This window comes from Porites lutea, chromosome 6 (assembly GCF_958299795.1).
Source record: "Porites lutea chromosome 6, jaPorLute2.1, whole genome shotgun sequence".
Classification (NCBI taxonomy): Eukaryota; Metazoa; Cnidaria; class Anthozoa; order Scleractinia; family Poritidae; genus Porites; species Porites lutea.
This window is the reverse complement of record NC_133206.1, coordinates 16,905,906-16,926,516: the sequence shown is the minus strand read 5'-3', so window position 1 is coordinate 16,926,516 and position 20,611 is coordinate 16,905,906. Positions and strand designations below refer to the sequence as shown.

At 38.2% G+C, this 20,611-nt stretch overlaps 1 protein-coding gene across 1 annotated transcript; it reads right to left on the bottom strand.

Annotated features, from left to right (window-relative positions):
• Window positions 1-2,170: 2,170 nt before the first annotated feature.
• Window positions 2,171-20,272, bottom strand: LOC140940017 (uncharacterized). The gene is made up of 9 exons (XM_073388877.1): window positions 20,087-20,272; window positions 19,903-19,965; window positions 16,419-16,505; window positions 15,780-15,950; window positions 11,014-11,173; window positions 9,448-9,611; window positions 8,667-8,967; window positions 4,156-4,352; window positions 2,171-3,264 (listed from the first exon to the last, which is right to left on the bottom strand). The coding sequence occupies exons 1-9, from the start codon at window positions 20,204-20,206 to the stop codon at window positions 3,166-3,168; spliced, it is 1,362 nt and encodes a 453-aa protein (XP_073244978.1). The 5' UTR covers window positions 20,207-20,272; the 3' UTR covers window positions 2,171-3,165.
• Between the last annotated feature and the right edge of the window lie 339 nt (window positions 20,273-20,611).

Genomic DNA, 20,611 nt, shown 5'->3' with positions numbered 1-20,611 from the left:
GGAATAAAATTGGAAGAAGCTAGTTGACACAATATTTAGATACTGTTATATTGAGTGGAGTAACATGATATAAGTAGAAATATATTTCGGCAGTTTGATAATTTTCTTGTAGGTTAATAAATGTTAGGCTATCAACCTTGACGTTGCACGAAACATAATTTAATTACAGATCTTGTAATAAAGCCGAGGTGATTTCTTAAAATCGTTTGAGAAAATTTTGTAGTAAAACAATCTGCCTCTTTTTTACGTACGAATTGTGAAAGGGCCACAGACCAACATCTTCACATGCAAATTGTGTGCATGAGTTATTTTTATAATTCTGTTTACTAGATTACTGTGTGATAACTCGAATTCCCTCACGTACGAACCACGAAACGGGGCAAAGTCCAACACTTTCACGTGCCCGCTGTGTGACTGTACATCTCATGCAGATTGGCTTTTCACAATAATAATAGTAACTTGGACGTATGAAGACCTGTTTCGCTTAGTAACTAATGTCTTAAAAAAGGCTTTTGTCTTCTAAGAAGCAATAGCTTTTAAAACATGAGGAAATAAGTTATCGGAGTTAAAGACTGTTTCACAAATGTTAATAAATGTTAGGTTATCAACCTTGACGTTGCATGAAACATAATTTAATTGCAGATGTTGTAATAAAGCCGAGGTGATTTCTTAAAATCGTTTGAGAAAATTTTGTAGTAAAACAATTTGCCTCTTTTTTACGTACGAATTGTGAAAGGGCCACAGACCAACATCTTCACATGCAAATTGTGTGCATGAGTTATTTTTATAATTCTGTTTACTAGATTACTGTGTGATAACTCGAATTCCCTCACGTACGAACCACGAAACTGGGCAAAGTCCAACACTTTCACGTGCCAGCTGTGTGACTGTACATCTCATGCAGATTGGCTTTTCACAATGATAAATAGTAACTTGGACGTATGAAGACCTGTTTGGTTTTGTAACCAATGCCTTAAAAAGGCTCTTGTCTTTTGAGAAGCAATAGCTTTTAAAACATGAAGAAATAAGTTGCCGGAGTTAAAGACTGTTTCACTGAGTAGAATCGCACGTGAAAACCTCGTGAATTATGATGATGCAACCATCTACCACAATGATAAAAATCCTGGTATTTCGTAACTATTCAGTATTCGGTGAGTCACATTTTGGCTTAAGAAACTCCGAGGAAACCTTAGAGTTTTCCTTCTAATCAACGTATGGTGAGTAGAAATTTATTTCACTTTATTTGATGAATTGCACCAGATGTAACAGGGAAAGACAGAGGAAAGTGAATATATAGCTTTAGGATCGACTCAGCTGAGCGTTTCGCGTTTTCATTTATGTACTGCAATACGCAACTTCGCTCAAAAACCCAATCTACATTTAGATGAAAGAGGTAGATTCATCACTCTTGGTAAGGTTACACCGAAGCATTAAAGTTACACTGACGCATTCAAAATAGCTCATGCACGTTTAACGTGCCTATGTTTTACAGATAACGGCCAAACAACAATATTGTCCATTTTTTACTGTGTTTCTAACCATAAAAACTTCATCCCAAAATATCTCGATAACGCTCTTACAGATTTCGCTTAAACTTCACGAACATCGAGGCCGCCATTGGAGGAAAAAGCTCTCGTGAACGATTTTGGAAGAACAGTTCCTAGTGCCGAGATATACTGCTGCAAGTAAAATAGGTAATAGCGTCATTTCGTTGCTATGACAACTCCGATGCCGTTGCAACCCTGATCATAACAAATTTTCATCTTTATCTAATACAACTGTGGTGGCAATTTTTTCAAAACTTTGTTTATGGCGACGTAGTTTATGCTCAAACTTAGGAGGAATTGGCCCTTGAAAACTGTATCGAGCCACCTTAACGCGTTGGAGACGCAGGACATAGAGGTATCAAAATAGCTGAAGTGCGAGTGGCACAAGCTCCCGCTCTGAAAGCGACCACCTCGAGTCCTTCCTGAACAATGTCTCCATTGCAACAGTTCTTACCATCAATCCCTTAAGCGGCCTGCTCCGATAACGGGTACTTTCTCTGCTTCCCGAGGGAAACCACCATCGGGAGTTTCAACTATTACTCTACAGGGATAAGGGAGAGGGAAACCGGAAAAAAGCTCGACAGACGTTATGCTCATTTAAAATCCACTTAAAAACTCGACGATAATAATTAACCAAACTGCTTTATTCTTTTTACATTACAATACTTTCATTCTTAGAAAATCTCTTTTGCGTGGCCTCTGCTTTCAACTTAACACAACCCGGACACAATGGACTCCACAAACAATTAATAGTTTTCAACTTTGGAATCAAATTGCTATACTAATGTAATAGCCCATCATTTAAAGCGAGTCAGTCAAACAAGCAGCCAGCAAACACTCCTTTGACCAAGATCAAATACTACCACAACCAACGGCACCACAAGAAAGTATTTTCCAACTGATTCCGTATGACAAAATAAATTAGTCGTTGACAGAAAATCTCACGCTGGCCAGTTAAGAAACTGCTCTATTTTATGACAGACTAGTACATTACAACGCATGCGTCAATGTCTCTGTTTTGTGATATATAAATATCAATTATCACTGAAATGTCTGTCTCCCTTGCAGCTGCTGCTGAGACTGTGGGTTCCAGGGAAAGAAAAAGAAAAAGAGGAAGAAGAAGCACAAAAAAACAGCTGCAAGAGAGACCAATGGCGTACAAATGTCCATCCCTGCAGTAGCAAGTTGCTGATGCCTGGATCTCTTTAATATAATTAATTTATCCCATGCCCTTGTGAGGCAGGTCGTGGACTGTGGACTGCAGAAGTCATTTTCACCTATGCGAACTTCAAACAACATCTCATCACTCGACATAACATCCACAATACACTTGGCAATGCATCTTTGTCCGAAGGTCAACAGAATAATACGTTGATCTCTGAAGTAATTGAAGTTCTGTGCACTGGAAGGAGAAATGAAGTGCCAGATCTTGCTTGAACACTTGCTGAACTATTAACAGGAGGTAAAATAGTTTCACACTTGCTGCATGCAGACGGCTTACAACAAAAGCCCTCAAGCTTGTAACTAGGTCAGTTCTTGTAACTTTATGCCAAAAGCTCCATCAAAATCTTCCTAACTCACTGAAGTTATGCTTTTTAATTTAGTTGTAAACGAGAAGCTACTGCTGAGGGGGTCCACGCCCACGCTGTCCTCCCCTGTCACCCCCACGGCCACCTCTGGGTGGACCTCCACGGTTACCTCGTCTTTGGTAATTATCCTGAAAAAAGAACAAAAAACAGTTTGTCATTCACCACACTTGCTTGGTACCCCGTGGTTGTCTTGGGTGCTCTGTGGCTTCCATAAGAGGAAAGTTTTGACATTGCAGAGGTTCCTCTGAGGAAACATAACATCAAAGGATACTGTCTGCTAGTAAATGGAGTAGAAAGCTTTATCAAAGGGTCTGGATAGCAGCAGACGAGTTATAATTTTACGAAAAACAACATTTCTGATACTGTCCTCTTCAGTTTGAATTGCGGAAGAGAAAAAAACTATATAACAATTATTAACAATAACACCAAGTACATTTAAAACTATCTTTATGGTCAAACATTATCACGTCCCTTTATTATGGTGTTATAGTTTTTTTTTCGCCGTTGCAATTCAACATACTTTGTATTTCACAATTTCAAACTGAAGATGACAGTTTAGCTGTCGAAACATGGCCTGTTCCAGGAGTAGAGATAGTAGGGCGCGGGAGAGAAATTCACGAACAAAAAAAAAAACGCCTGGAACAGGCTATCAAAAAATGTCATTTAGTATCAAAACCAACGTCTTTTTTGTTTCAAATTATTGTGAAAGTTTTCCAATATTTATACTACCACAGGAGAAATTTCTGCAATTTGATTGGCTTAGAGCAGTGGCATTTCTGCTTAATTTGAAATACCTACATGTGAAAATTACAAACCTTTTGCGGGTAGTAGTATAAACAAATAACAGCATGATTTGTACGTGATATTTGGCATAAATACCACTCATGATATTTCAAAATTGTTTCAAATTTCACTCATCTAACGGCTCGTGAAATTACGTGTAACAATTTTGAAACATCACTCGTGGTATTTATGCCAAATATAACTACAAATCATGCTATTACCTATACTAATTTTACCTGTTGCTGTTTAAATCCCCCCTCTCTTCCTCCTCTTTGTCCACCAAAGCCCCCTCTGCCTCCGCGCCTATTTCCTCTATCTCCAGGTGGGCCACCACGGCGATTGTAACCATCTCCTCTACGGAAGCCACCCCGGCCTCCGCGTCCACCGCGGGAGAAGCCAAAGCCATTAGAATGATTTACAGCATCAAAGCCACCTGTAGGATTAAAAAAGGTACCATTTGTAGAGGTTTAGCAGAGTAGAGAGACCTAACTGAACTCAGACTTAAACTGACCAACATACTACAACTGTATTAAACTACTGCCTACTTCAGCTAGCTCCTATGGCTTCCTCAAAAAAAAGAATGGAAAGTCTTTGTGTTAAGAAATATGCAAACCACTGTTCATCAAAGGAGGTCATTGTGGCTGCATGGTTAGCTTGAGAAAGCAGCTGATATTTTATGATCTTTCCACAGGTTTCCCCATTAAATGATAAGTGCAGAAATTCCATACTGACAACATATGATTTTATTATTACCACCCGGATATTAGTAGTGCTTCGGATTCGATGAAGTGAAATTCCCCTGCAGCAAAACCAATCAGAAACACTACCCAAATCTGAGTAGTGATACATCATTAGTATGGAATTTCTGCACTCGTTCTTCAGATAAATTCATTTTGTGAGGAAACCAATGTCCACTGTTTCCTGAGGCTACCGCAATAGTCAGTGAGCTGGACTTTTTTTTTTTTTTTTTTTTTTTTTTTTTTTTATTTGCTTTACTTAACCCAATAATTACAATATTGAACACTGCTTACACTGCTTACATTATTTACAACATTCATACCATACTTACAATACTGACAATACTTATTGCTTACATTGCTAACAATACTACTGTTTTCAAACATTATTACATTTCGTATGCTTCAAGTACACAGTTGCATCAGAAGAAACTTATTTAAGGATAGTTGGCGTTATTGAGGCAGGATAAGCTACGGATGAAAGACATAGAGAATATCAGGGGGCGTTGGGAATAGCGCCATGGTAGAAACGATAGTTTCTACGTGATGTCGTGTAGGAATGACCATTGTTTGGGCAGAACATTGTTTGCTTCTGCTTGTGCTTGTATGTTGTAAATTGTCTTTAGGTGTTTGAGAAATCCTTGCAATAGAGGTATAGCTTCTTTTGTTTTGCAGAGCCAGATATAGTGCCTGGCAATAAGAAAACAAAAGTTGATCTGGCGTTGAAGTTTAGAAGAGTCTGATCTCAGGCCTAGTGAAACAGTCATGTCTGCAGAGTAACTATCGGGAATAATTTGGCAAAGTTTTAATCGCGTTATGATGCTCTCCCAGAAGAGCGCCGTTTTGGGGCAGGACCAGAAAAGGTGTACGAGTTTTTCTGGTTCTTTTTTACAAAAGGAGCAGTTGGAGTTTTCTTTTACTCTTATCTTAGTTAAGAAAGCGTTTGTTGGTATTCTTCTGTGCAGCAATTTAAATTGAAATTCCCTGAGTTTTATGCTTTTTGTGATTTTATGAGCTAGCTGGTAGGTCGCACCCCACGTTATTTCGTTTTGACCTAAGTTGCAGTCTTGATTCCATTTTTGCTGGCTTGTAGTAGGGGGGGCACTTTTCTTTGTAATTAATTTGTCATACACCAACTTGCTTGCTTTTTGGGCTTTCATTAGTTTTGTCGAAAAGCTTTCGTAACTATTACCTTCGTTTGTGTGGTCACCTTGGTTGAATGTGTTGCATAGCTTTTTAAGAGCAGAAATTATTCCACAGTATGCCAAGGGTTGGACCTTGATGTCGTATTTGTTTAAAAGTTCTGGTGGAGTGAGGAATTTTCCTTCTCTGTTCCTTAAGTGCTTAACTTTTGTGATGCCTTTACGATACCATTCTTTAAAGAAAATAGGGCTGTCGTTAATCCTTACAAGTGAGTTGTACCATATGCCTTGTTCTGAAAGCTGGCTCTCTGATGTTATCCTCTCTTCAAAATTGATTTCTGACCAGATTAGGAGAATTTCCTTTAAGAAACTGTCTTGCGTTTTGAAGATATTAGCTATGTCTATCTTATTAAGGTTGCTTGTGAACGGTAGGGTACACTCAAACTTTTTCAGTTCAAGATCTAGAAAAAGTTTCCATTTACCCTGATTATCTGTATCCAGGTACTTTTTTATCCAAGTGGTTTTTAGCGCTTTATTGAAAGATAGTATGTCAATCATTTTGAGGCCACCTGCTGGGTAATTGTTAATCATAATATCTCGCTTTATTTTATCGCCCTTTCCGTTCCAAAGGAACAAGTAAAAGAGCTTGTTAATCTCGCTAATTATTTTTTTGTTTGTGCACAAGGGTGCCAAGACGTACACAATTTGAGAAGCTACTAAGCTTTTCAGAACAGTGATCTTCCCACTTAAGGTTAATCTACGGTATTTCCAGTTGCTTAGAATATTGTTAATTTTTTCCAGTTTTTCCTTATAATTTAGAAGTACAGTGTTTTCAGGGTCTGTCGTAAACCAAACGCCTAAAGATTTTACTTTGTTTGTTTGCCATCTGAAATTTCTTTCTGGAAGAAGAATTTCTGTTTTTCCACTATATGTTCCGATCCAAATTGCTTCTGTTTTTTTACTGTTGAGTTTGAGACCCGAGGCTTCTCCAAAATCGTCAAGTGTGTTGAGAGCAGCTGAGAGCGACGTTTGTGAACCATTCAATATTAAGGTTGTATCGTCTGCGTATTGACTTATTTTAATTTCCTCTTGGTTAACGTGTATTCCTCTGATATTGCTGTTTCTTTTAAAAGCCTTGGCTAAGACTTCGACTGAAAGAACAAATAGATATGGAGACAACGGGCACCCCTGCCTGACCCCTCTTTCAATTTTAAAGAAATTGCTTGTCCAGCCGTTGTTTAAGAAGCAGCTCTCTATGTTGCTGTAAAGGCATTTGACCCAGTTTACAACACTTGGGCCGAAACCGAAGTATTGAAGAGAATTTATGATAAAAGGCCATTCAATCGTGTCAAACGCCTTTTCGAAATCAAGAAATAATAATAGCCCTGGGATATTTTTTTCTTTGGTAAAACGAATAACATAGTCTATTAATCGTATGTTCTCGCCAATAAACCTGCCTTTCATAAAGCCAGTTTGATCACAGCTGATGAGATCGGGAAGAACCTTTTTCAGCCTGTTAGCTACAGCCTTTGCTGCAATTTTGTAGTCGCAGTTGAGAAGAGTAAGCGGTCTCCAGTTTTTAATGAAATACGGCTCAGCGTCTTTCTTGGGAATGAGTTTGATTACTCCTCTTCTTTGTGTGATGGAAAGCTGACTCGTTTCGTGCGCATAATTAAGAGCATTAATCAATAAGTTTGATATGTTTGTCCAAAATACTCTATAAAATTCTGAAGGTAGCCCATCAGATCCAGGGGTTTTTCCCTGTTCCATGGTTTTCAGGGCTGCAAGGCATTCCCTTTCAGTTAGCAGGCCTTCACAGTTGTTCCGTTGTTCGTCATTCAGGACGGTGTCGTTTTCGTGTTTAAAAAAATCATATGTGTCAATTAAATTGTGTATATTTCTGTTGGATGTATATAGATTCATAAAAAAAGATTCCCCTTCTGCTAATATTTCCTGATCCGAAGTAATAAAGTTATTTTCGTCCACTTTAAGTTGGCTTATAATGCCTTGCTTATAGTGTCTCTTTTCTAGGTTGAGGAAATATTTCGTATTTTTTTCTCCTTCATTATGCCATTTAATTTTAGCTCTCAATATGGAACCTTTCGTACGAGTCTCAATAATTCTTTCTAACTCACTCTTTAGATCATTCAGTTGTTCTGCAAGTTCAGAATTTTCTGTTACGCTAGAGTCTCCGTTCTCCATTTTCGATTCTAGTTTGGAAATTGCATGCTCTAGTTCTGCCTCACGGCCCTTTGTTTTCTTAGTTTTATTCATTGCGTATTTGAGCGATTTTTCCCGTATTTTAAGCTTAATCATGTCCCACAATAGAGCAGAGTGAGCTGGACTTGCTACAGTTCAAGTTCTGCTCTGGTCACAAACTATCTGTGGCCATGATTACAGTAGCCAACTGGTTTATTTCCTGCTGGTAGAGACTTTCAGTTATCTTAAATTATTTGATGACTATTTTAGTGTTGTAGCTGGAACAGTTACAACACTAAATGGATCAACCCTTATAATACAGTCATCTCTGTTGAAGAACACTTAGTAACCAGGGACAAGGCCATGATGAATTAATTTTGAAAAAAACTTTAATACTGGACATCCTGGATTTCATATAATCTGCTGCAGTTCAATTTTAACCTTGGTAAAATTTTGTTTTGAGGTATGGTAGCATATGATAATGAGTTTAAAACAAAGGGAAACAAAATTTAAGCCAAGAATAAAATTGAACCACAACCTATCCATTTAGGCACCATACAATTATTTTATTCATTGATAGATTACACCATAAAGACTCGTAATAAAGGAAAATTATTACTATAGTAGGGCAGGCTAAAAGGAAATTTTAAAACAGATCAGTTCACTTACTTGTGTCATCTCCTTGTTCACCAGCATTTCCTTCACCCCCCTGTTCAATCCACCCTTCATCTCCACCCTGAGCAGCAAATCCGCTACTTTCAGGGGGGGCTCCTTCACTCAGATTTGCAGCGGGAGCTGATGGTTCTGCTACAGCCTTTGGTTTAGATTCCACTTCCGATTCACTCAAGAAATTCAGGCCATGTTCATTGGAAGCAACGGTTGCAACATTACCTCCTTCTTTTTCACCAGGGGCTGCAGTGTTTTCTCCATTAAAGTGAGTCTCGGTTGGTCCATTATTTGCCTCTGCCACCTAGATAAGTAATAGCATATTTTTAAAAAGGCCATTCGTTCTGTTGGTAGGTCAAAAATCCTAACAATAAACATACAGGGTTGTATTCTGGAATAAGAATATGCAAAAGTTTTGGTGCAAATCTCTTGTATTGTGCTTTTTGGTCCTCTCAAACACTATAATCACTGGGATATCTTATTTCAAGCGGAAGCTTATTGCAAGTAGTGAATGCCAAAATGAGTGATTTCAAGAGTTCCAGACTACAGTCAATCAATCACACAAATGATACTAAGACCTAACCCTATCTATAGCTGAGGAGTTTAACTTTGCCTAAAAAATAATTATACATTCAGCCAAACATGAAGGGATTTTAAAATGTTATTCACATAATGCTCAGACTATTCCCCAACTTATTGTCAAATAATTTTTGACAATATTTTTACTCCACACTGTTATAAGTGTTGTTTTCTATAGACAAATTTATTGTTGGTTAGTACTCACTTCTGTTTGTTGGGCATTATCTCCAGTTCCTTCTTGATCAGCTTCAGTGTTCTCATTTTCAGCAGCTTCTTCCTCCTCTTCCTCCTCCTCCTCTTCATCACCTTGAGATTGTTCAAAATATCCACACTTGTTGATTGATGAAACAAGTTCATTAAGTGCCTTATCTTCACAGAGTAAAGGGAAAACAGGTACAGTAATGCGGCCTAAACAGGGTTTGTACTCCTTCAACCTCTACAAATTCCATGACTTTCCATGACTATTTCCATGACTTTTTCAAGTTTTCCATGACCTAATGTTAAGCTGTCACTTTTGACAACTTTCCTTGTTTTAGCATAGTTTTTGACCTTAAACAGTTCAACAGACACAAACTCTCATGTCCACCAAAATGGGTGCTGTTCAGGCTGTCTAATTACTATCTTTATGTTATACTATCCTTGTTTTGACATCTGCAGTATCTAATTTATCAAACATAACCTAAATTTTTATGACTTTCCCGGACCAACAATTAAATTCCATGATTTTCCAGGCCTGGAAAATGAAGTTCTTAAATTCCATGAGTTTCCAGGTTTTCCATGACCTGTATGAACCCTGCTAAAAAATGACCACCTAAAATGTCACAATCTAATTCCTCACTGCAAGAGGTTTTAACCAGAGTCCAAAAGCTTCCACATCAGATAACACAGTAGGATTGCCATTATCGGTCTTAATTCTATGACCCAAGGAAAAAGATGGCAACGCCCATTATTAGTCTCGCTTGAGTAAGCAGCGAGACTCGTAATCTGCAACGCGTATTTTTGTCGTATTTAAGACACAAAAGGGGGATCATTGTGCCAGGCGTTCCTTGCCGAGACCGTGGAAACTAGGACTAAGAATCGCTGCGTGATTGAAGCCACGCATGTTTTGCGAAGAAAGCTTAGAAAAGATTAAATTTAGAGCTTTTCCAAAACATGTCGGTCCGTGAATTCTATTGCTTCAAAGCATTGATTGCTTTGGAACAAGTGAACACTACCGAGTGGTTGAAAAAAATAAGAATCTTAACTAGCTAAACTGCAATGGTTGAGTGTTGTAAACTTTCATTCTATGTAAACGGCTCTTGTGATGAGCACGTGGTTTATTTTTGGTGATGACTGAAATGACGTGCCACGTAAATCACTTTTTGAACTCTGGCAATGATCTAATTTCTCTGGAATCGAGGCCCTTGAATTTTCATGTATTTATACACAAGTATAGCCTGCGACCACAGACGTATTTCTGTTCCTCGCTAACATGCGTACTAGATCAATTCATAAACAAATAAAAAGTATCAACATCGATAAAGTAGGAAGTAAAAAACTTTTAGTGAGTACATCCTGTTTGGTGTAGAATTAACCGCCTCCTCGTTTTTCACTCTAATCTCAAAGCAAGGGAGACTGAATGCTGCTGTAAGAGCGTTCTTGTCAAATAAATCCTGGCAAAGACCATCCCTCATATGAGATCATCATGAAAAATTTGAAGGACACCTGCTTTACCTGCACCCTTTACAGATCTCAACTAATTTTGAACCTTACTCAACATACAAAAAGATACAGGTTGTTTCTACAACAGGTTCAGGGCTGGCCTCCAAAAACTTTACAATATGTTGGCTGGCTAATAACTGCTGTTCCTTAATTGGCTTCTCTTCCTCTGCATTTGGGGTGATTAGTTTGTAAAACGCATCAATCCGGACAAAACTTTCCTCTGACACAACCTATAAAAAAGAAATGCACCGATATTTTTTTATTGCATGGAGATAGCAAACCTCTTAATCAAAAGTCTCAAATGAAGAGACAAAAATATAAAGAGTGTCAGTAATCAGTCAAGATTTCTAAATAAGTTAACAGGATAAAATCAGCTGTTCGCACTGAAGGATCACTAATAATAACATCTGATAAAACTAATCCATGTTTTTGTTTGCGATGTCTAAGTAAAAAAAGACTGCCAGGGTAAAAAAGAAACTTACAATGAATTAACAGTTTACTGTGATACATGCAACGAATAATCAACATTTTTGTGCTTGCAAATATTATACTATTAACAGTAACCTGAGATCAGGCCCAATTTGAGCGGTTCTCACACATTCTCTCTAACCGCTACCACTAAAATTGGGCCTGATCCAAACTCATTCAGGTTTGTGCTCGTTGATCTGATTGGCTGTCGGAAATGCTAGAAGTTCAAAGTGCTTATTCCTTGCATGGTTGTTTTCGTGAATGATCCATTGTCGGCAGAGAGAAGGATCGATTTTGCTGTCTTTTTTATTGTTTTATGGTCTTACGGTAGGAAAATATGGCTAAATATGTGCCATGGAAATTCAGAAAATTCATATGGTTGTTCATATCTTGTCAGGATTTGCGTTATTTACGGAGAGTGAGTGTATCGCGGAGTTGAATCCCTCTGCAAGTCGTTGATTGCTAACAAGGTGCCTTTTGATTTACCAACAAACGGGTGCAATCAAAATACTGTCCATCTTAAAACTGGTTTCATTTGAAAGTTTAGCAGGGAATGACTTCTCTGAAAGGGGTACACAAGTGGAGGCTCACTGCGAAAGAAACCTCAATCGCCAACTGTGAAGTATTAGACGAAAAATATCGCATCGCTGTTCAAGGAATTTTCAGTGTCAACAGACTGGTTGTTTGTCTTCGCTTTTTGTAAAAAATAAACCAGGAAAACTGGTGTCCTTGCTCATTGGCTGTTTGCTTTTGTTTTTAGATTTATGTACTGAAAATCAGGGGAAATTGCCGAGAAAAATGTAAGTACACCTGAACTCGCGTCTCGATCCCGACACTCGAGCAGTACTGTATAATGGGCTTGTCACTTGACTGATCTTTCAAACAACAAATTCATCAAACAGACCACATCTGTTACTGTGGATTGCGACAAACGGCTTTTGCCATCCTTGCTATTTCCGTAAAACAAAGTTTGTGCTTTCAAAAAGTATCCACGCACAAAGGGCTGGTTGAACGGCTGACAAAATTCCCTGCTTATTCTGAACTTTTAAAACGAAAACGTAAAATTTTTGCTGTCAGCACCTAGCTTAAAATTACCGCCAATCAACAAAAAGTAAACAAACAAGCACGAATGTCTTATAATTGTAAATTCCGCTGCAGAGCAGTTCCAAGTTTCTTGTCTGCAAATGATAACAAATGAAATAGCCTTGGAGGAACAAGCCCTAGGATTTCAAATCCTATGGATAACAATTTTTTGGTTCCGTGCCCAGAGATCATGGGAAACTGTCAGTAACAATAATTTTTTTGGTTCCGTTAAAATTCAAGGGTACCCACTTTTATTTCTTATAATGTACAAAAACATGTTGTTAAACATACTTTTAAATAAAGAACATCAGTGTGTACTATTATTTACAATTCGTCAATGTCTATTAAAATGTCAGAAGAAGGTCAAGGTAAGTGTTAAATGTGTGAGCATTAAAGTGTCAAAAACTCCAGACTCCTCTTCCATCCAACTAAAGAAGTATACCCAAATGTTTGTTGCAGATCTATTGCAGTGCTCCAAGCTGCGACCATTTTGGTCTCCATGGCGAGTAGAAAAAAATTTTGGCAACTAAAAATTGCAGTGAAAGTCGCCAATTTGGCAACCTGAGTTCAGCTATCATGTGGCAAGCCATTCTAGTTTTTCTAGTAGTTATTGTTTTAAAGATAAAGTGAGATAGACATTTGTATTAAATATCATTAATGCTCTGTTCTCTTTATAATTTGCCTAGATTTCACTCAGGCTGGTTCTCTGGGTATTAAGCCTTGAGATGTTGCGTGCACCTGAAATTCGATTGCGATGGTTGGGCAGCCATTTTGATTCTTTCAAATATTCATGTAGTGTTACACAAAGTGTTCCTTTTTTCTGGTGAACACTATTTTATGTCTGGCGACCACCTTTTAATTTTAGGTTGCCAAAAGGCCACTTTGGAAAAAGTTGAACTTGGAGCACTGTATTGTCTTTTTATATAGAGAGTTCCGGGCCTCATCATCAGTTTCAACAGTGAAATATTGTCACTAGAAGACCACCTTAGATTCTATATTTTTTTTAAACTTTTGGAGTCATATTTTTTTTCTTGTTTTTAACTGCAAAACATCTTTCATGCACGAGTCATCAGTAACATGCAATGCCTTTTGGGAACAAATCAAAATGGTGGAGGGAAGAAAAATGATACACAAGCTCAGGGTTTTCATTAAGAATTACAGTAGCAGGAGAGTAGGTTAAAGTAACAGGAGAATGTTGCGAAAGAGCGAAGCTCTTTCGAGGAGCGAGCAACGCTCGCTCCACCCTAGGGGGGTCTGGGGGCATGCGCCCCCAGGAAATTTTGGATTTTTTAACCCTCTGAGATGCCATTTCCTGTTATCTGACAGCAAATTTCATTTCTTTCTAGCTGGCAAACAAAAAGCAATGTATACCTTAAAATGGTGCCAAACGGATGTTTTGTTCTTTGAATTTTAGAAGAGCTATATACCGTAATAAACACTGTTCTATAAATAGCACGAGACGTGAGAAAACTCTTCCCGCCTCTGTCGAAATTTGCATTTGCTTAGAAGTAATTTGATACTCATATTAAATATACGGTAATCATCGCCAGATTTTTTTGGCATAGCAAAATCGTTTTTTCACAAATGTAGTTCACTATTTGCGCTTAAATTTGGCCAAGTTTTCATTTCGTGACTTTGCCGATTTTATTTGTTCGCCGTGTACTGTTTTCAAGACTTTTCACTAGTAAATAAAAAGAACGGCTCTAGCAAACAGGAAACTCTCCACGCTAAAGCAAGCCGTCGACAATTTTTTCTATTTATTTTAGGTGTTCCAATAAGCTTTTTTGGCTGGCACGCTGGCTGGTTATTTATATTCTTTCGTTATTTATTTAGGTATGACTTCAGTAGCTAAATTCACGTGGGCATGACGTTAAAATTACGCATTACTTTACAATGTCCGTGACATGCTCATTTCTACATATATTTTAACAATTTTCAACAACGTGCAAATGTCAACGAAAAATTATTTGTTCAACATGTTCTGTTTTTATCTTAACAAGGACACTATTTTCCCCGAATATATTTTCCTACTACATAACGGCTCCACGTCTGAGTAAAGATAGCTACAGTCCATCGAAATTTAGCCGGAGAAATCTGCGTAGTAGCCGGAGAATTCTCCGATCTCCGATGCCTAATGAACACCCTGCAAGCTGAGTCATCAAGAATTGCTCTACTAGTTAAGAATCTGAGTGGAAAAATACTATAATATGTCAGCATATGTCACTGTGAAAATGTTTTTTGGTTCCTTTATTTAAAGATCACGGTAACAACACAGTGCCAGACAGGATTGTTACTGTGAAATCCTAGGGCTTAGGAAGCCTCCCGTAATTGTGACTTGTTTTTTGAAATATTTCATCACTGTTGTATGAATTTAAAAGTTGCAAATTGCACGCTCAAGTAAGAGGTTTCAAATTGCAAGTGACATATGCAAATTGTCCTTACATGTTAGCACTTTCTATCTCACTGCAAATAGGTACGCTCGGAGATTTCTCATATCCTTTTTACAGCTTTAACTTTACCTTTCTAATTTTGCTACACTTCTTGTAGTTTTTTTTGAACAGCTTACAAAAACAAATGAGAGTTTTCTAAAAAGATTCACAGCTGCTATCATAAACTTCAAGATCATATTTCTCAGTAGGTTTAATGGGCCCTTTGCAGCTAGCCATTCATGTTGCTGGAGAGCAAAAGTCGCACTAGGGCAAGATAAACAATGGAAATTACCATGTAAAATTATGTATGCCTTTTCAGCATGGCGGTTTTGTGCCACCTGAAAGGCTAGCTGCAAAAGGCCTTTTTTTCTAAGCTGTCGCGACTAACACAATTGAGCTTACATACCGTTACAAAATATGCGTTAACAATCAAACCGCTCTCATAATTCTTAAGATAGAATTCATATAAAAATACAGCGACTCGGTTATCCGAAATTCAAGTTCAAAAAACCTGCCATTGGTCCTTTTTTTGTCACCTAAAATCCTTATGCATGACATGTACATGTCAAAGGGCTGACGGTAGATGCGACTTGTTGCTCTATGTTTCTCAAGGAATAAATCATTTTCTCTAAACCCTTTCAAGTGATGAATATTCAGAATGGAAGTTTGTCGAAACTCGATTCTCAAGTCTTGAAACATGAACAATTTGTTCCACTTTTGAGATGCAAGGATTGAGTTTCAAGTCTTGAGTCAAGATTGTCAACTTATTTTTGAGAGGTACTGTTTTAACAAAGTTACTGTAAGTTACATGTATGCACAGCAAGATAAGCGGACAGTTTTTTTTAAAAAAACTTACCACAGCACCATTGCTACCATTCAAAAAGTCTGCCCGCACATCCTCTGACAAGTTGTCCATCAATGCCTGCAGTTCCAGTACCTGACACACCTTAGAGATATCTCCTTCACGCTGTGCTGCGAGCTGTGCAGCCTGATCTCGCTTAGCATTTTTCTTTTGAAGCTTTTGATGCTGCAGATGAAGAAGGCAATAAATAAGATTATGTTAATCTTTGCACTTCCTTATCTTGTTTTCAGCACTGCATCAGTCTTCGACAAGGAAGCATAATAAGCCATTATTTTACATCTCGTCCTGAGCCTCAAGTGTGAAGTCATTTTGGTGTACAGATGACACTTATTTTCATATGAAGTACTTTGCAGTTGGTTTCATTTTGAAACAAGGATTTTCTCTTTAAGCCTGGTACTCATATGTCGGAGAAATCCCAGATGGGATTTTACTGTTTCCTGACAGTCCCAGATTTTGCTGACTATTAAAAAACTGGAAATCATAGACATCCCAAATCCTGCAAGATGACTGGGGACAAATCAGGAAAATCAACAAAGGGAACTCAACTACTGTCCTGATAATTAAGTGATGTATCTTGGAAACACTGATTGATTTATAACAACTTATTAAATTAAGAACCCTGCTATCACTTACTTCAGTGTAGATCTGAGTAATGTTCTTTTGTAGATCTCTAGCAAACTCAAGGTTCTGTTCTACTTGCGTCAGTTGACCAACAGCAAGCTACAACAAACAAAGGCAAGGGAAAATTTAGTTCTCCATGCAAGATTTTTGTACAGTCAAACCCATAGTATGTAAGGGACTCATAGAACATGTCAGTATTAATGGGGGAACAGCATTAGGCAAGTAGGTCATGTTGTAAGAATAATGCTAAAAAAAGGACATTCTCATTGTCCAACTTAACACCTCTAACTTCCACAAAGCCATTACTCTGTGAATTGTATCCATGGAAAAACTAAAAAGTCACTCATTTATAAATAACTGACTCAAAGTCTGCACAGACTCAATTGTGGTAATAAAAGCCAGCACACAGTTCAAAATGAAGTGTGAAGTGCCTGTAATAGTGAGGTTGACTTTGTTTAAGAATCCACTGATGCCGGGAAGTAGGCTTATATTCAAGGCAATATTCTTCTTTCCTTAACTTAAGCCTTCCAACAGCTGTTTACTGAAAATCCATCTCTGTCTGGAGTGGCAATTTTTTATCACTTCTATATGAGTGACTCACACACTAACTGTTAACTTTCACACAAAAATAATCAAAGGTGGAAGACTATGATGAGTCCCTGTTCACCGGGTAAAATTCTAACAGGTGACATAGCCTTGAAAAAGCAGTATAATGTGTAGTTCCAGAAAATATCCATACCCCCACCACGGAAGACACTTTGATTTGCACCCCCCCACCCCCCAGGATTTTCCGTTCCAGGGGGTCTTTGATGACCCCCCTCCCCCCAGGAATTTCCAGAATTTTAAAATGGGGACTTCGCTTACCACACTTTAGAAATTCAAAGTAGTTTGGGCACTTAAAAACAAAGAAAGTTAATACTAACGCAGTTATGAAAATACGGAAGAATTTTATTACAACAGTGCAGCGTAAACGTTTGTTAAGTTTATTATTCAGCCAAACTTTTAGCTTTTTCGCCATCACGTTTGCAAATTATGTCTGTGTTGTTTTTTTGTAAGCTTATAAATTAAGCTTAAACATTTGGTTTGCAAAGTTTAAACGTCGATTGTTCTACGTTTTTGTGTTTACTGCGACACGAACGTTAATGTAAGTTTCACCCGCTTAAACAACTTTGCAAACGGTAGCAAGAAAAACCCAGAAACTTACAAGGTTCCTGTCTGGCTGTTTTTATTTCTACAGATTTTGTCAGTTTCTTCAGGTTGACTATTATTTAAGGGCCGAAAACTTCACCAACACGTACATGCCAATGCGCTAGATTTCCTGAACGTCGTCACGATTGCAGAATTTACTAGCCAGGTAGCCGGGCCTTGTGAAGGTCGAGCAAGAAATGGGAACGAAAGTATTCTCGTCTCATCGCATTTTTCATGAGTTTCCACGCACAGTAAACGCTGATAAAACATGAAACCTATCAAAAATGTGTGTCATGCATGTCAAGGAAGCGAAAAGGGATACTCAGTGAACAGAAGTGAAAGCACTTTAATGTCGGTCGGACGAAGACGAGACGAAGAGAAGACTCCAGTTATGTCCGCCATTTTCAATCGTTTTCGACTTCGTTCCAAAGACACATCGTTCTTCTGGAGATTGTAGCGCTAGCGAACTCAAAGAAAAACAGAAACATTAAAGCGAATGATGTTAACCTCATGTCAATGGCCAGGAGTACCGACTTTTTTTTCAAAACAACGTACGTAGGTATGTTTTTGTGCTTGAGATCGATCGTACATTGCTTTCAATGTTTTGTACATGGTCTGTCACCCCTTGGAAAATAGTTTCCCATGAACCCCCCATACCCCTCGGAAATTACTGCCTTTGAACCCCCCCTCCCCCTCGGAATTTCCAATGGTCTTCCGTGGGGGGGGTATGGATATTTTCTGGAACCACACAATAGAGATATATGGTGACAAATGACACAAAGATGGATTGAAATTGCCACATTGACATATTCAAATACAATAATAGAATACTGACTGGGAAATGGCTTCCTCCTTAACGCATAAAATGGCAGGCTTTGAAATTTGAATTAGGGGATGCACGTCCTCCACAACCCAATTTCCCCCCCGCCCCAACCCCGGTGAAAAAAAGTGCCCCTATGATAGATGCATTGAAACAAACAAGGGGTACATGGCATTCCAGTAAGGGAAACTGGAAATTTCAAGTGTTCCTATTTATATTCATGACCAAGAGATGGGAATGGGTGTGTAGCTCAAACCGTGAGCCTAAGTGCTTACTGCTGTTCAAATACCATAGAAAGTTTAATGTCAAATTTAAGAGAAAAATATACAAATAATCCAAAATAAAATCACTCAGGCTTAACTGGTCATGTGCGCTGCCTGATACGAAAACCCAAAAACCCAATGGGAAAAAAAAAAACGGGAACGTATCCCCCAACCGATGCAGTTGCACAACCACTGGGAGTTAAAGGTAAAAAACAATCAGTAAATAAATAAAGTAAGATAAAGTAAAATAAAGTAAAAAGTTGAAAGTTTGAGAACTGAGATGACTGCATTACAACTGTCAAAACCTTACACACATAACAACAATAGAGTCAATTAACACCATAACGGCTCACGTGCGTTCATACCAGTAGGAAAGTACTTCCATTCTGTGTCACTGTCACTGCATTTTTCAGCTCGGCCGAATGTAAATACATATCTTTCATTGTAACAGTTTTTGTTACTTACCATCCTGACATAATCAGTTGAATTAAGGATCGTAATTTGAAGTTGAAATGGAACCAATCAATATTTGCAATGCTAAGCTCAGCTATTTTTAACTTACTATGCTATGGTAAGAGACCAAACAGGTGATGTAATTTCCGAAAGATCACTGCTATGGCACAGTTAACTTTGTACTTGTTTCGGTTCATATTTTTCACAATAAAAATTCAATATTCTCATAACACTTTAAATTCTATGTTTTTCTGAATTTTGTAGTACTTTGTATTGTTTTGTTTTGTTGACAGAATAACCGGTTTCCAGGAAATTATTTAAAGGCCTGGGCCCCAATCGAAAAATAAACGTTCGTACACTACATTTGTACTGCACAATTATCTATTAATTTCAATGAAGCATGACAACCCTGACAGCTGTCTGCTAAATATAAGAAATTTTCCTAACCAAGAAGAACATTTAAGTTAAATAGTGAATTTAAACGATCGCGAGATTGCGTAAAGAGAAGGTGACTTCACGTCAAACGATACAACATCATATTCAAGAACGAATCTAGTCTTCAACAAACGGTATCTAATATTAAATAGCACTTCTATGAAACAGATTAAGTTTAACTGTATAAATAACACTAAGAAAAACAGGTAGGGTGATACGTCTGTTAAAGAACCGGACAAATGCGTTTGAAAGAAGAAACTCTTCGCTTTTACTAAACCTACTCATTTTCCGCCACGTTTGAAAAGTTGCGCAAAAAATTGGCCATTTCAAAACGCACCTTCTGATCGTCATTTAGTGTTTGCCCCTCGTCCACCAGCTTCTTGTACGAATCAAGCTTTCCCTGCGAACAGAAACAATGTCTCAGCGGCGAGAAACACATGTCAAAAACTCAACCATCATGGCGTGGTCGAGCCGTCGGTGGATCGTGTTCGATCGCTCGCCTCAAATGTAAGTTAACTCACCTTCCGTTTTTCAAGATTACGGACTTTCTTTTCCAAGACATTCAGGACAGCTTTGGTAGCGTCGTTGTTCTCCATCTGCGCTGAGATCTGCATGGAAGATTGCGATGAAGCACTTGGCATAATAGTCACTAGTTACTCCTCCGAGTTACAAGCCCTTACTGTCTTTGGATTGTACCATGTGCTCTCTGCCTGACGTCATCACCGCTATCCTCAAGGGGTGCGGTTGCGGATGGCATCATGGGAAATATTAGTGGGTAGGCTAAAAATGACCAAATACACCTATTCTTGGAAAATATTAACATACTGCATTTATTTCATCAAGCGCCCTGGGCGCTTATTAGATTTTTGCACCTACAATCTTGGACAAAATAGATGGAAAATTTGTACCCGCTTCCCCCCAGATCAAGTATGGGAAAATGGCGCGGTTTGGCCTTTGCGCGGTTTTCTGCTTGATCATGATTTGGGGGTGATGGAGGTTTACTGGCATTTTATTCTGTCCAAGATTGTAGGTGGGCGCTTATTCCA

Coding starts and splice junctions, on each gene's coding strand:
- LOC140940017 (XM_073388877.1), bottom strand. CDS start 20,206: ATGCCAAGTGCTTCATCGCAATCTTCCATGCAGATCTCAGCGCAGATG. Junction 16,506..19,902: donor CACTAAATGACGATCAGAAG/GTGCGTTTTGAA, acceptor TGTTTGTTGTAG/CTTGCTGTTGGTCAACTGAC. Junction 11,174..15,779: donor ATGGTAGCAATGGTGCTGTG/GTAAGTTTTTTT, acceptor TCTTTTTTATAG/GTTGTGTCAGAGGAAAGTTT.